Source organism: Protopterus annectens, chromosome 2.part1 (genome assembly GCF_019279795.1).
Source record: "Protopterus annectens isolate FY-2018-M chromosome 2.part1, PAN1.0, whole genome shotgun sequence".
NCBI classification, from domain to species: Eukaryota; Metazoa; Chordata; order Ceratodontiformes; family Protopteridae; genus Protopterus; species Protopterus annectens.
Window position 1 is genome coordinate 607,737,693 of NC_056729.1, and position 15,558 is coordinate 607,753,250.

Below are 15,558 nucleotides of genomic sequence, written 5' to 3' on the forward strand. Positions count from 1 at the left end.
TCCACAACCAGCATTTTGAGAAAAGGAGGTGGGTCACATTCAGTAAATAATGACACTCATTGCAGATACACATTTCTTTTACTTCATAAAAATCCATGTTAATTCATATCATTTTACTCAAGTCTCTGTATTTATAAATAATTTTTTACCTCTTACTTTCTGTTTTGGAGAATTTTCTGTTTTGGAGAATTTTCTGGGTTCTACATGAAAATCTCTAGCCTCCACATACAGAACATGAAACTTAACAAATTCAAATAAATAGTTACAAAACCATAGCTGGATTTTTAAGTATATAGTGATCTATTTAGTTCTATAGTGTTATACGTTTTTACGGAACATTGCCTATTAAATGCTTCCTTGTATTTTTCTGAGGCTGAAATAAAATAATATAACATTTGGGTAAAAATATACAGCTGAGTAATCCAGCACTTGAAGCTAAGATGGCAAATATCTCTACTGCAACCATGTATTTACCTTGTGTACTCAGGTATGCAGGTAAAAATGACAGCCACACACTGACAAAGACGAGCATGCTAAAGGTAATGAATTTTGCTTCATTAAATGCATCAGGCAAATTTCTTGCCAAGAAAGCAACAACAAAACACACAAAAGATAAACACCCTAGATATCCCAGCATGCAATAGAAGAATGTTACATTATTTTCATTACACTCAGTTATTATTTTTCCATTTACATACTTCAAATTGAATTCTACAAAAGGAGGGCTATATATCATCCAAGCAACACATATAATAACTTGCCCTATGAAACAAAAGCAAACTGCTAACTTAGGAACAGTTGGTCCCAGCAGTCTTTGGAGTTTGCTGTCAGGTCTGGTGGCATTGAAAACAATAACCACAATGATGGTTTTTGCCAAAACTAAAGAGACACTAAGAGAAAAAGTTATGCCAAATATCATTTGCCGAAGCAGGCATGTTACTGATGTTGGATTTCCAATAAATATTAATGAACAAAGAAAACACAGCATTAGCCCCAAAAGAAGAATATAGCTAAGCTGTCTGTTGTTGGCCTTGACTATTGGTGTGTCTCTGTGTTTAATGAAAATCCCCAGGACTGAGACATTGAGGAGAGTCATGAACAAAGCAATGACAGCTAGAGTTGTACCCAAGGGCTCTGCATAGGATAGAAACTCAATCACTTTGTGGATACAGGCATCGCAGTTTTCATTAGGCCACTGATCTTCTGGGCATTTCCAGCAGTCTAAAGAATCTGTTACAGATAAGAAAACCTGATCAGTATGATTTAATATGAACAGCACCACTATTTGCTTGGTTAAGATATTCATATATGCATCAGGTATTGTGTATTCCAGGTACTGAACAGAAAACATCTACAGCACAAATCAGAAACATTTTGAATATATTAGTAAACTGCTATATGTCTTGATAAGATAAACATGTTTAATTTGACTACATGCTGCATATAATGAACTTTTGCCAAATGTTCAGACAGCAAATCAGAAATACAAAAAGTACTATTTCTGCCTTTGACAGTATGAATTGACTCAGACAAGGCAGTCATACAAATGTAAACATAAATGCCATTTTCTTAAAGATCTTCAAATTATATTCATATAAAGTAAACAGAAGCACATACAGCCACACACAATTTTATATAGATATATATTTATGGTTGCAGACAGTCCAGTTGACATGATTAATGAGCTTTTTTCACTGAATGTCATTTGCTCAAACAAAATGGAATGAAGCTGTATTTCATGAAAAACACAAAACAAATCCAGTTACTCATCTGTTATACTTGTAGAGCAAACTCCACATACCATTATGTGTGAGAAAATACCTTCTCACCCACTTAATAATTAACATTTCGAAAGACATTACATCTCTGAGAAAGTGCAAGTCATCTGATACAGTGATTCTTACAGTTTTATTTAAGGACGCAGTCTTCAGTGGAAAAATCAATGACAAAGTTCTTGACTGATCAGATATCTGATACAAAAAAACAATAGAACAGCTACCTTATCATTTAAACAGATATACAGTGATTGTGAAAGAACCACACAATTTCAACAGCCTCTGCTGCATCTCACAAATGTCTCCTAACCCAGGAATTTCCAACTCTGTACTGCATTACTGCTGTGTTTTCATGGATCGCTGTAATCTGGAGAGCAACCCCCCCCCCCCCCAAAAAAAAAAAAAAAAAAAACTTTAAATACACTGGAACCTGACTGGCAAACTGTCTTCCATCAAAACACATCCAGCCAGAGCTGAATTAAAAAAATAAAAAAATAAAATGTAAGCATAATAAATAGTTTTTTTCTCGGAAAAGGTACGTGTTGGCTTTTGTGTGACATCAAAATTTTGCATGTTCTATTCCCACTTGACTCTTGCACACAGCTGGCTGCTAATGTCTTAATATAACATGTCATGAGAGTATTACATAGGGCTTCAAGGGTATAATGTGGAAAAAGCTCTGCAGGTCCCTGAAAACATAAAAGCAGATAAAAAGGAGAAAGGAAAACAGTTGGCTATCCTCTCTAACAGCCCAGTCATTGCAATTCTAGAGAAAGTAAAATACAAGTGATTTTCTTACCCCAAAGAGCAAAACATTGTCTTATATACAAACATGGCTTCCAAGCTGGCAATGCAGCAGATCTCTTTATGCATTACATCCCTCCCCTTTGGCTACATAAGCTGCATACAAGTATAGACAGCATTAACTATAGTACTCTAAACTAATATTAGGGCTGTCACTTGAGACACAGTTCACATTATTCAACATGCAGCCGATTAGATCAGAATGCGTAACATTTGGATAATGCCTATATATGCAGTTATCTGTAGTAGCTATAGTTATTAGCACACTATCATATAGCAAAATGCATCTTTTAGTCTTTCTCAATTTTGAAACTTTAAAATCACTATTGGTAAAAGAAGTTATAACCAGTGATATAGATGTATCACATAGTACAATCAAACAATCAAATAGATTGGAAACATTAAAGAGATCAGTATAGTCATATACTAAAAAAAGTCACACCGAGAACAATCATATAACTATAAAGCAGGAGCAGTTTCTACAGTAGATGACTGTGTCAGTTCCTGGAGCAGATTTGGCATGTGAGGGAATTTCACTGTCAATTCATATTCCTGAACTGAAAACAGTTTTGTGCAGATATCTTAAAATACATGCCCATCTTTATTCCCAGTTATCTCAAAGCTTTGAGTATCAGCCTGTGTAATAACAATAGTGTCTTGCTCCACTAATTGCTTATTGGGCAGGTTTTAGATTCTAAGAAATTCCTCTGGATGGACTGTAGACAATAAACTGGCTGTTATGTCACGGTAGTATTTCTGCATTAGCTGAAGTCTTTGTCAAAGCAATTTAATATTTTGTATGTATATTTTAATTTATTTGTATTATTTATTTTGCTTTTGTTTGCCGGGTTTGTCTAACTGAGTTTAGTTAAAAACCTTTTGTTTCAGTGAAGGCCCATGGAGAATAGATATTCAGTAATATACACTTTCAGGCGTCAACATTACAAAGAAGTTTGCTAATTACATAACATTCATATGAAAGCAGAGGAAACTATTACAGTATAAAATATACTTACTCATTAGTAGATGCTGAACATTGAGCATTTCAAGAGTTATATTGCTGGGTTCGTCAGGTACATAATATGTAATAGCTCATGTGATTATTGTTTAGAACTTCAAAGAAATTGAGGTGATGGAAGGAAATAGATAGGGCAGAAAATGTAAATGTTAATATTGTACTTATAAGGTGGATTGCAAAGTAGGTTCAGAGACAAAATATATATATATATATATATACATATATATATATATATATATATATATATATATATATATATTATCCATACATGACTATCATAAGGTTTCTATTAGAAGTACTGAGACTGGGGGCTGTGCAGTGTCACAAAACTTTGTGTATAACTGGAATATACTAGTAAAACTATTTAGGTAATGGTGGAGACTGGTTGTGGGGCATAGGATTGTGAATGAAGAAAAATGCTTTGATAGTATGGCAAGCTGAAGATAACAGCAGCATTTATCCTGGAGATGTACAGGAGCAGATCCTTGATTTGGTAGCTGAAGTTTTAGCTGTGCTCTAAATGGTTCTGCATTCTGAATAGGTTTCAGTAGTAGTGGGATTTGGTTCTATAGTTTAGCTTCACTATTTGAACATAGAGAGTCACCTGCAGTATTAGATGATTTGGTTATATTAATTAATGATTTTTCTGTAGTATACAATTCTACTGAGGAAGTAGTATTATATTAAGTTGTTAAGGGCTGCACAATTTTCTGGCTTATAGAGAAGCCTGTGCATTGTTGTTATCTGAGAAAGAACTAGGTGTTGTGGTAGTTCTAACCAGTTTAATTATTTTAGTGCTTGGCAGTGGTATGTTCAATTATTATAGTTTACTATAAGTTTGGCTATTTTATTATAACATTTCTCAAGTCTGGACAGTAAGGAGACGTAAAGTTTTTTTTTTTTTGTATTTTCTTTTCCTGGGTAGAGCACTGATCTCCATGGACCTTTTTCAGGCTCAGCTTGGGAGCAGTGCATGGTTAAGTGACTTGACACAAAATGGAGACTGAGGGAATCAAACCTTGCACCACAGGAAACAGACAGTTAACAGTTCCTTAATTCCTGAAGCCAACTGACAGACATTAGCAAACATTAGAACACAAGTTTAGTCAATAATGGGGCAGCATAGAGGAGAGATGGGAGTAAGAAATTAGAGACCATATGCCTTCTGGCTATGTCAGTGATATAGGTTTTTACTTTTTAATAATGCACCTAGTGTTTGGTGAGTTTGTTTAAACACGTGTGATAGATTGTGGTCAAATTTCAAATGGTTATCTACAATGATACCCAGTAATTTTGTACAGCTTACTTATTGTATCATGTGTTGAGGGCAGAAATGATAGTGAATATTGTTGCTTTAGTAGAGATGTGGTTTGAGATAAAGAGCAGTAATTTATCGGTTTAAAAGTTGTTGTGAATTATTTAGCCATGTTTCAATGAATAAGGATTGTTGTGTAAGGTGTTGGAGTTTAGACAGAGGTTTGGCAGAGGAGAGTAGGGATGAGTCATCAATTCAAAAACCAAGACAAATCCAATGCAGAAGGTTGCAAGCTGCAACTACTTTACTTGGCAAGTCATTAGTTTATTGTAATAGAGACTCAGAGTAGCATGTTTTGTAGCAGTGTAGAAGTCATTGATGAATGTGTTGGAAAGTATGGGGCCTTGTACTGATCCTTAGTATGTGAATCCTGATGAGGTAAATAACATTCTCTTTATTTTCCTTCTTATCAACTGTTGCACAGGTGATAACCCAGGTGATTGCTATGGAGTGTTTTTTAAGTATTCAACAAATGTATGAAGCCATCTTGCTTTCAGCTAACAAGAAATGTTTATATTGATTTTTAATAACCTATACAATTGCCATTCCTTGCCATTTATATGTTCATAGGTTTATAGGTTGGTACTGGGCTATCTGCCTGAAGGTGTATATTAGCCCAGCCACGTTGTGCGATATTCACCGCCCCTTTAGTAGTTCCCTAGACCCTTGTACTAGCAGCTAGTACCCTTGGCCCCTATCTAGCAGTGCTGTGGTGTGATCCCTGGTGTGAACTTTCTGTTACCCATCCACTCATCAAGGTTCCTCTTGAAGAGTGATAGTGAGAGGCTCTGTCTTATGTAGATCGGGACCCTGTTCCATAGTAAGGGAAGTCTCTGCGAAGGGAATCTATCACTCCAGCATGTTCTATTCATTATTGTGTTGAGGTTTATATCTCTAGAGCGTGTAGCTCGAGTAGATTTGGTTTTGTTAAGAGGGAGCATGTTCAACAATTCGGGGTTGGACATGGCTCTGTACGTTAGACAGAGATCGCCTCTGAGAAAGCGGTATGCAACAGAGAACAGTCTTAGCTTTTTCAATCGTGCTGCATAGGGCAACTGTTTGAGGCCAGTAATCCTCTTGTTTAGGTACCTCTGTGGTCTCTCCAGCTGCTGGAGATGTCTAGTCAGGTACATTCCAATTGGGGCATTGTACTCAATAATGGGTCTGATGAGGGAAGAGTAGAGGGGCACCATTACATCCTTAGATCTTGATGCGAACCCTTTCGTGATCAGATGGGTCACATAGAAGGATTTTCTAACCACTTTGGCAACATGGTTATCAAATGAAAGCTGGCTATCTATTGGGTCCCTAAATCCCTTATTTCTTCTTCAGATTTCAGGGGATTACCTCGTATGTTGTAGTTTGAGGGTACTTTGTTTTTTTCAAAGGGGATTACTACACATTTTTTTGCATTTAGCTTGAGACCATGACTTTGATAGCAGATATAGGTTCATAGGTTCATAGGTTCATACTAGGTTATCTGCCCTAGGGCATTTATAAGCCTAGCCAGAGTGTGTTTGGCTTTCGCCTCCCTTTTAGATTAGTTAAGGTCACAGAAGATAGCCCTTTTAAAGTTAGTTCACTGTGCCTGTCTAGCAAGGACATAGAAGAGATCCCAGGGGTAAACTTACGATCCCCAATCCACTCGTCAAGATTTCTCTTGAAAAGGGTCAGTGAGAGGTTCTGCCTAACATGGACTGGGATCCTGTTCGAGAGTGAGGGGAGCCTTTGGGATATGAATTTGTCCCTCCAGCATGTCCTATTTATTGCTGTGCTGAGGTTTAAGTCCCTGCAGCGTGTAGCTCTAAGGGATTTGGATTTCCTGAGGTGGAGCATGTCCATTAATTCTGGGTTGAACATGGCTTTATACATCAGGCATAGGTCGCCTCTGAGTAGGCGGTAAGCAACTGAGTAGAGCTGGAATTTCTTTAGCTGAACTGCATAGGGCATCTGTTTGAGGCCCTTGATCCTCTTGGTGAGGTACTTTTCTGGTCTTTCCAGTTGCTGCAGGTATCGGGTAAGGTACATCCCAAAGGGGGCATTGTATTCAATTATGGGCCTGATGAGTGATGAGTAGAGAGGCACAATTACCTCTCTTGATCTAGATGTGAACCTTTTCGTGATAAGGTGGGCTATATAGAAGGTCTTTCTAACCACTTTGGCAATGTGATTGTCAAAGGAGAGATTACTATCTACTTGGGTCCCCAAATCCCTAATTACTTCTTCCGTACTTAATGGATTACCACCTATGTGGTAATTTGTGGGCACTTTGTTTTTCCCAAAGGGGATGACTATGCACTTTTTGGCATTTAGCTTGAGGCCATGGCTCTGGCACCCAGGTATCCGTCTCTGTGGGACCTTTTTGGAGGATGCTTGTGTCAGCCGGAGAGTAGATTATGGCTCCCAGTTTGCAGTCGTCTGCGAACTTGGTCAGCCATAGTCCTCCCATGTTAGCCTGTACCTCAGAGAAGTATATAGTGAACAAGAGAGGTCCCAAGACTGAGCCTTGTTGGATGCCGCTTGTAACTGGTTTTGAGTCTGACATGGCACCTGCAATTCTGACCATGTGGGTACTATCCCTGAGCCAGTTTGCAACCCATCCTGTGACATAGGGGTTGATATTTAAGCTGGTGAGCTTATTTATGATGCCTGAGTGGGGTATTGTGTCGAATGCTTTTGCAAGGTCCAGGTAGGCTGTGTGGACTACCTTCCCTTCATCTATGGCCTTAGTAACTGCTTCAAAGAAGTCAACTAGGTTTAATAGGCAAGATCTGCCCTTATCAAAGCCGAATTGGGTAGGATCCAGTGTCTGGAGGTTCCCAATGTCTTTGTTTATGAGTTCCATGATGCCATGATGATACGCTCCATAGCTTTGCAGACCAGACTAGTCAGGCTTATGGGGCGATAGTTATCGGGGTCCGTTGTGGCACCACCTTTGTGGAGCAGGACCACTGTTTCTGTACACCATTCTTTGGGTACATATCCTGTAGTAAGGCTGAGATTGAACAGTGACTTTATGTGTGGGTTCAGTTCTTCTTGGAGCTCATGTAAGATGCAGCCCGGGACATCGTCTGGTCCCATTGATGCTGTGTTTTTTGCTTTTGAGAGGGCAGCTTTCATCTGTGCATCTGTGATGTCAGGGAGGCTACATTCTGTTGGGATGGACATTTGCTCTTTTGGGGGGGAAGGGGGAGGGGAGTTTGCACTGAACCTGTCTGCCAGGATGTTGGTAATGTCTGTGGGTTCAGTGTATTTTTTGTCATTTTGCACTAACTCAGAGCATATCTGGGAGTTGCCACCCAGATTCCTGACATAACTAAAGAAAGCCTTGTGATTATTCTTAGCGTCTTGTGCAATTTTTCTTTTGATGCTGGCCTTGGATGATTTTATGCGGGATTGTAGTTGCTTGCTAGTACTGATCAGAGATGCCTTCCCTTTTTGGAAGTTTGCTCTATCATGTAGTAGCTTCCTCCTTCTGTTGTATAGCTTATTTATGGACGGAGTCCTCCAGACAGGTCTCCTGCCTTTGGAGGAGTGAGTCTTGGTTTTATCTGGGATAGCACAATCCATGCATTCCTGTAGGTGTCCATAGAATGCGTTTGTAAAGGATTCTGCAGTTTGGGCAGTATTTTCCACTGGTCCGGGGGCTTTGAAGGATTCCTCCTCGGTTTTGAGAAGTGTGAAGTTTCCTTTTGAGAAATCTTTCACTGTGGTTTCCTTGGCTGGGGATGGGGACGGGATATGGATGTCCAGTGAGATTAATTTACGGTCTGACCTTACCAATGAGGGGTTTACCTCTGGTGTGGAACATAGAGTCCCCATGTTGGTGATGACCAAGTCCAATATGTTGTCCCCTCTTGTGGGAGTGTTGACCAGTTGTTCCATAACATTTGAGTTTATAAATTCTAGGAACCGTTGGGCTAGGGTGTTGGGGCTTGAGTAGTTTTCCCAGTCAATGTTTGGGTAGTTCAAGTCACCCAATATTATGGTGTTTGGAGAGACCTTCATATTCTCCAGTGTTCTCAGGAATGCCGAGTGGGGTTCCTGAGTTTGGGAGGGTGGTCTGTAGCAGGCTACAAACTGAAAGGCAGTTTTGCCCACTGTTAGTTGCACATGGATAGTCTCTGATGCTTCGTGCAGTGCCACTAACCTGGAGGTGTGGGTATCTTTGATGAATATGGATACACCCCCTCCTTTTGTGATTCGGTCCGAGTTTTGGGGCCGAAAAGCATGGTATGAGGTATAACCTGGTAGTGCTGGGGTGCTCTCGGGAGCCTTGAACCAGGATTCTGTTACTGCACAGATATCAATATTCTCCATAGTGAGGAGAGCCTCGAGTGCATGCATCTTAAGGTTTAGACTTCTGGCGTTGAGCAGCATTACCCTTAGTTTTTTTTTCCCTTGTGTTGTCTATGGAGGTGGGTTTGTTTTTTGAGCCTTGCCTAAAAAAGGCACTATGGGGGTGTCAAGAGCCTTAGCCAGTATTTGAAAGCCCAGAGGTGACAGGTGCAAGCCATCCCTAGCAAACAACGTCGCTTGTCGAGCATGTCGTGCCAGGCTGACAGACACTGGATCCCCTTTGAATGACACCAATACTTTAGCCAATTGTTAAAATTGATCATTTTGTCTTTATACTGTGGCATCATTCTTGGTGAGGGCAAGATGCTACTCAAGGTCAGGGTCATACCAGCCTGGGCTACATGATCAGAGAGCTCCTCTATGTCTCTTTTCATATAGTCCAGGGAGGTACATCTCAGGTCATTCACACCAGCATGGACAATGACGGAGTCATATTTGTACTTGCTTTGGAATGACCTGAGTTCTTGTGTTATGTGGCAGATCCTGGCACCCAACAGGCAGCTTACAGTGACCTTCGCCTTGTTCAGTCTGGTGAGTGGGACGTCAGTGTGTCTGATAATAGAGTCACCTATTACTAGTGTATTAGTTGTGTTGTTTAGCCTTAAGGGCTGTGACTGTGTGGCACACTAACTTTGTGAAATATCTCAGACTTGCCATTATATCTTGCAAGTCCTTCTTTTTTTTTGGGGGGGGGGGGGTAAATGAAATTCATGACTGGTATATTGTAGACATTTGCAGGAAATAATTATGCCTGTAGTTTAACAATGTGAAAAAAATACTTTATGAACCATAATAAATACATTTGATGATATTGCACATGGTGTTATGACTTCAGGATAATGCTTAGCACAACTGAGATAATAACAGTATTTAAACTTACATGAACATGCTGCTAATTTTCTCCTTTGCTTGTTTACTTCTTAAAGAAACATGGTATCACAGCTCAAGAAAAAATGCTACCTCATTCGCACTGATATTTGATATAGCATTCTTTCCAAAAGAATCAAAAGAAACACCACAGTTGATGGGGATGTCACTGCCCCTATGAAATATGGATGCTTAGAGATATTTCTCTCTCCTCACTGACTACATTTAGTTAAGAAATGTGTTTTATAGTGGCAGCACGTCAAAGAATAAATGCATAGATATGACAGATATAGATAAATCACTGTGACAATGATTTAAAGAAGCCACCTCAGAAGAAATAAAATAGTACTACTGATCAAGAAGCTGCCCCCTTACTACAAACCATGGAGTTTTACCATATCACAGCTAGTAATCAAGAAATATTACAGTCAGTATGAAATCAGCTAACCAAGCTTTCAGTAGTCACTGACCAACATAACACATCACTGAAGTCAGAGAAGTGGACAGGCAAAAGGCACAACATTAACAATGAAAGCGGATGACCTAGAAAATAATCTGAGGCATAGTAACATCAAGATAGTGAACCCCTCAGAATTTCTCCCACATGACCAACTAAAGAACAGCATCTGTAGTATCATGTATGGACAGCTACGTTTTTCAACTGAATTTAACCTAGAAATAATATTGGTTCACTGAGTTGTACAGTACAGCTCAAATGCAGTGACATGTATTCATGTCTTTCACCACTTTCCAAACAAAAGAATGTCTGACTTTAAAAAGTAGAAAGCATACAGATATTCCTTAGCAGCAGCATACTTTATGTGAAGACTGCATCACTCGGATGTATCGGAAAAGGAAAAGGGCAGAATTTCTCAGGTGGCAGCCAATAGCTGAAGGGTTTGCAGCAACAATCTCATAGCAGCCACATTATCGGTGATATCTTCAGAGAAGATTATTAGATTCAAAAAAAAAAAAAAAGAACTCACAAATATCTGCAAGTTCTTCAAACAAGAATAAAAAGGCATGCAGTATATTAGGGGGTCTAGAGAATATTATATTGTATAAATAAATGAAGCAGGGAGCCAAGAAGGGTAATAGAGTTAATAAAACCAAAAGGAGAAAAACCACTCTGGAGGCAAAAAATAATAATATGATAATCGCTTTTGTTTACTAAAATAAGTAAAGGTCTTCAGACCAGGGTAATAGAGTTGTTGGTAGAATGTAAAAGGGTAAGTGTTGACAGTAGAGAAGTTAAGGTGACTGAAGACTGAAAAGAAGAAGAAACAGAGGTCCAAGAAGAAGAAGACAGTAACAGTGAAGGTGCTAGCTAAAACATACAGGGCAGAAAGTCTCAGCACTGAGAATTTCTCTTGAATTCTAATCAGAGTAGTACATCTAATGATGTAATAAACCTAACAGCAAAAACACAGCCATGAAGAAGAGAGCCTTGGGAGCAGAAAGAGGAATGAGTCATATATTCTGACAACGGGGAACCATACTGTTGATCAGAGATGAGGGCCTCACAGATGAGGTCATTGTTTGCCTTCACCAGGATCTTCCTCTTTAAATAAATGCTTTAGTAAAAATGGAGTCTGCTTAGAAAAGAAACATTAATGAAAGGTAGATAGGTGAAAAAGAAAAATAAAGGAAGCAGGAATTAAGGAGATGTCATGAACATACCAGATTGTGTGAGATATCTTGTGACTTTTAACTGATAGCCCATATATAATGTTATTTTTCCTTATACTTAATACCAGTGATTCTAACTGAAACATGCCCCCGGATTTATTAATCTCCCATGCAGGACTAGCTTAGTCCTGCACGAAAGCGACCATGTAGGGGCAGGATGGCAGCGCACCATGCATATTAATAAGGTGCACTGCTCGAGCTCCTAGGCTTACACGGAGCATGTAAGAGTGCAAGGGGCGTGTTTATGCTGAGAGCTCTGCATACATACATACATACATACAGTAGAAAGTGGTATGCAATGACCGAGACCGCTCACAGATGACTGCATATTGACGACAACAGTCCCCATTGTATATAACAGCAACAGAATGTAGAAATAAAATGAAAAAAACCCTTATTTTTTTTTTTTTTTTAAATCTGATTACAGCTAACCATAGGTGCACGGGTGTGCCCATTGCTTAGCTACAGTTAAAGCAGCTTAAAAGGCTGAAGAGGACAACAAGGAAGATATATACATACAACGCATATTAGCAATATCGTAGTGGGCAGAGCATTCATCTTATGAGCAGACATTCCTGGTTCAAGTCCCACTGCAGCACATTCCGTTTTACTAGGCAAAGCACATTATGATCAATATTTCTGTTGCAAAACCCACTAAATGTTTGTTTGTCTTTCGGCTTTTTCCCGGTTAGGGGTCGCCACAGCGGAACTCTGGTCTGCTAATGATTGGCAGTAGAATTTCACGAACGCTGAGGTGCCAGCTCAACATTCAACCTTCAATGAAGGCACGCCCATTTACGCAAGTCTTTCAAATGCCCACCCAACCGCGGGGAGGACATAAATGCACATGTGAAGTGTCAGGGTCATAATGAATAAGGCACTAGTAAGCAGGTTTACGCACAAATAAGCAGTAGTAAGCATATTTAAGCACTAGTAAGCGGGTTTAAGTCAGTTTGTGTGGGGGTAATCAATGCATACACTGGCTAAGCAAGTCTAAAGCTAACCCTCTGTAAGCAGATGTAACGGCAGGTTAGCAGTGCTTACTGTCACACAAATCCACCTACAACTGCTCAAAAGTGCCTTAATCACTCAGTAACCAACAGCCCTTGTTCTGCTCATCAACAAACTAAACAACCATACAGGTCTCGAACCCAGGATCCTATTTAGTATAGTCCCAGTAATTATCCACCAAGCCATCTCAGAAGTATAGAAGGATGAGGTAGTAGTAAACATGTTCTCACCATAGTATAACCAAACTGAACCTGTGAAAGGCATCAGTATACAGTCATATGTGCCATAACCCACCACATAACATACATATGTGAACTGGAGTACAGCAGTAAGCCCAGAAGTGAGGTATAATTGTAATAGAGTGTCGAAGTCCCCAATAAAACACAAGACCCTACAGAGTGTATGTACACATCAATCAGGGATACCAGGCATACATATAATGTGTAATGAATAATAACACAATGCCAAAACAGCATTATAATGAAGGTCTAATGTCAGCAACGCTAAGCATTGCACAGGCCAGCTTAGGAGGTGTGAGCAATGTGTAGGCCAGCTAACTCTTTGTGCCCAGTGGTATACTCCTTTAAACAATGCCAAACCTAGGTAAGCAGGTTTACCCATAGCTCAGCCTTTTCAAAACCGGCCAATGACGGAAACGTGCGGGTAATCATCGCTACTTAAACCCAGGAGGCAGGAATACATCTCATAACTGGTTGTAGCTTCCCCTTGCAGGCACTATGGCAGTAAGGGGAGAAGGAGTGTGCTTCTGAGTGCAGCGCTGGTGCATCTGGGAGTCCAAGGACATGGCAGGACTCCTAGTTAAAGACCATGCATAGAGACTGCTGCAGGGCCAGTACCAGGGCTCCCAATATAAGGCGGAGGCCTGGGACCATCTCGCCCGTGAGCCCACCAGTGCCACTGGCATACCCAGAACTGGTGAACAGGTCAGGCACCACTATGCCGACCTGAAGCAGCGGAAGGGAGACATCTTAGAGGAGTGGCTCCAAGAGGCTAGAGCATCAGGGGATGTTCCAGCCATGTGTAAGTATCACCCCAGTTTGTGTGTAATAAGTGCCAGCTCAGGTATATCATGGATAGGTATGGCTAAATATTCCTCTTATGTCCCCCACAGCTGCAACGGAGTGGTCTGTGAACCAGGAGGCCCACATCAGCCGTCAGGAGCGGTTGCAATGTGAGGCAGGTCAGTTATACTCATGCTTTTACTGTCATAGGAAATAAAAATAGAAGTAGTAGTAAATTAATTGCTAGCATAAAATCTGTATTGTTCAAGGCAAATACTGCATGCAGTAGAGAATATGGCAGGATGAGTCACATATTGTTTACATGACAATAAAAGTGTAATATCCTGGCAAAACAGGTCTAGCTGCTGGACTGCATGTGTATATTGTGGTATCATATGGTAATGTAGATTTGCAATCATGTAATAATGCTATTGTATTAAGCACTGTTACCCACACCATGCATCATATATTGAATGTGTAGGAATGCCTGTATATGACAGGTGTAATCCCCAGAAGCCATTTAGTACAACTGAGAGGCACATAGACAGTAAACGGAAAGTACAGACAACAAAAAACGAATATCACATGCAACTGAGATGTGAAATGTTGCTTTTTTAGCACACACAGCCACGGTTTGAATCCTGTAGTAGTCTGCATACAGAATCATACCTCACAACTGTGCAGATATGTCCAGAATGTCTATTAAAGTGGTCCATATCTATTGCCTATCAACCCGTCCCCCTGGGAAAAAGTGCGATGATCCCAAACATATAGGCAGCAAACAGGAAATACAATGGCTTGACACACATCTATGACAACACAACAAACCTGGTACACTAGCAACTCCCCAATATCTTATATGACTAAGAAGCCATGTATGTCCTATTTACACCCCAACCTGTTAAGCTGTGGTCAGAGTGTGTACAGTAACAGAGTGAGATGTATGTGCATAACAGTAATGTGGAACCTGGTACTGTGTGTGTGAATATTCAGGCAGTGCTAATAAACATTCCTCCCACAGGTCTGTCAGATACCAACACTGTGCCCAGAAATGCAAGAATGATATGCAGTTGCTCTGAATAATGAGGTATTGCACATCACTGTCGCCCACACAGTCCTACAACATGTAACTGTCTCGGATATCTGTATAAGAATTTTGTTATACAAGGCCGAAATGCATAAGCACAGGGGATTAATAAGACAGAAAGAAGATTGGAGATATACAGCAATATTAATATAGCAGACACAGCTGTGATGGACAGTGTTTACGTTGTAGCAGACACAGCCATGATATGAATCCTGGGAGTGGAATTAGACTGCATACAGATTCAGACTCCTCAACTGTACACATGAGGCCAGAATGTCCAGTATATGTGCCCATATCTGCTGCCTATCCCCCTGTTAAGTCTGTGGGATGATCCCAGATGTGTAGCCAGCAAACAGGGAATACAAGTGATTGTCAGAACACATCTGTCACTGTAGCAACCCCTGAAACTGTTAGGAGAGTAATATTGCAAGTATGTCCTATCTACACTCCCATGTTGTCAAGCTGTGACTCGAGTGTGTACAGTAACAGAGTGAGATGTATGTGCAGAGTACTACTATGTAATCTGGAACTTTGTATGGCAGCAGTCAGGTAGTGCTAACAAACATTGCTCCCACAGGTACGTTGGATGCGAATGCTGTGCTGAGAAATAC

At 40.1% G+C, this 15,558-nt stretch overlaps 1 protein-coding gene across 1 annotated transcript in view; it reads right to left on the reverse strand.

Annotated features, from left to right (window-relative positions):
• Nucleotides 1–328: 328 nt before the first annotated feature.
• Nucleotides 329–15,558, reverse strand: part of LOC122794870 (vomeronasal type-2 receptor 26-like) — a 109,047-nt gene continuing 93,817 nt past the window's right edge. Inside the window, exon 4 of the mRNA XM_044063469.1 lies at nt 329–1,230. Within this exon, the coding sequence (XP_043919404.1) occupies nt 329–1,230 (902 nt within the window). The remainder of the gene's footprint in view (nt 1,231–15,558) is intronic.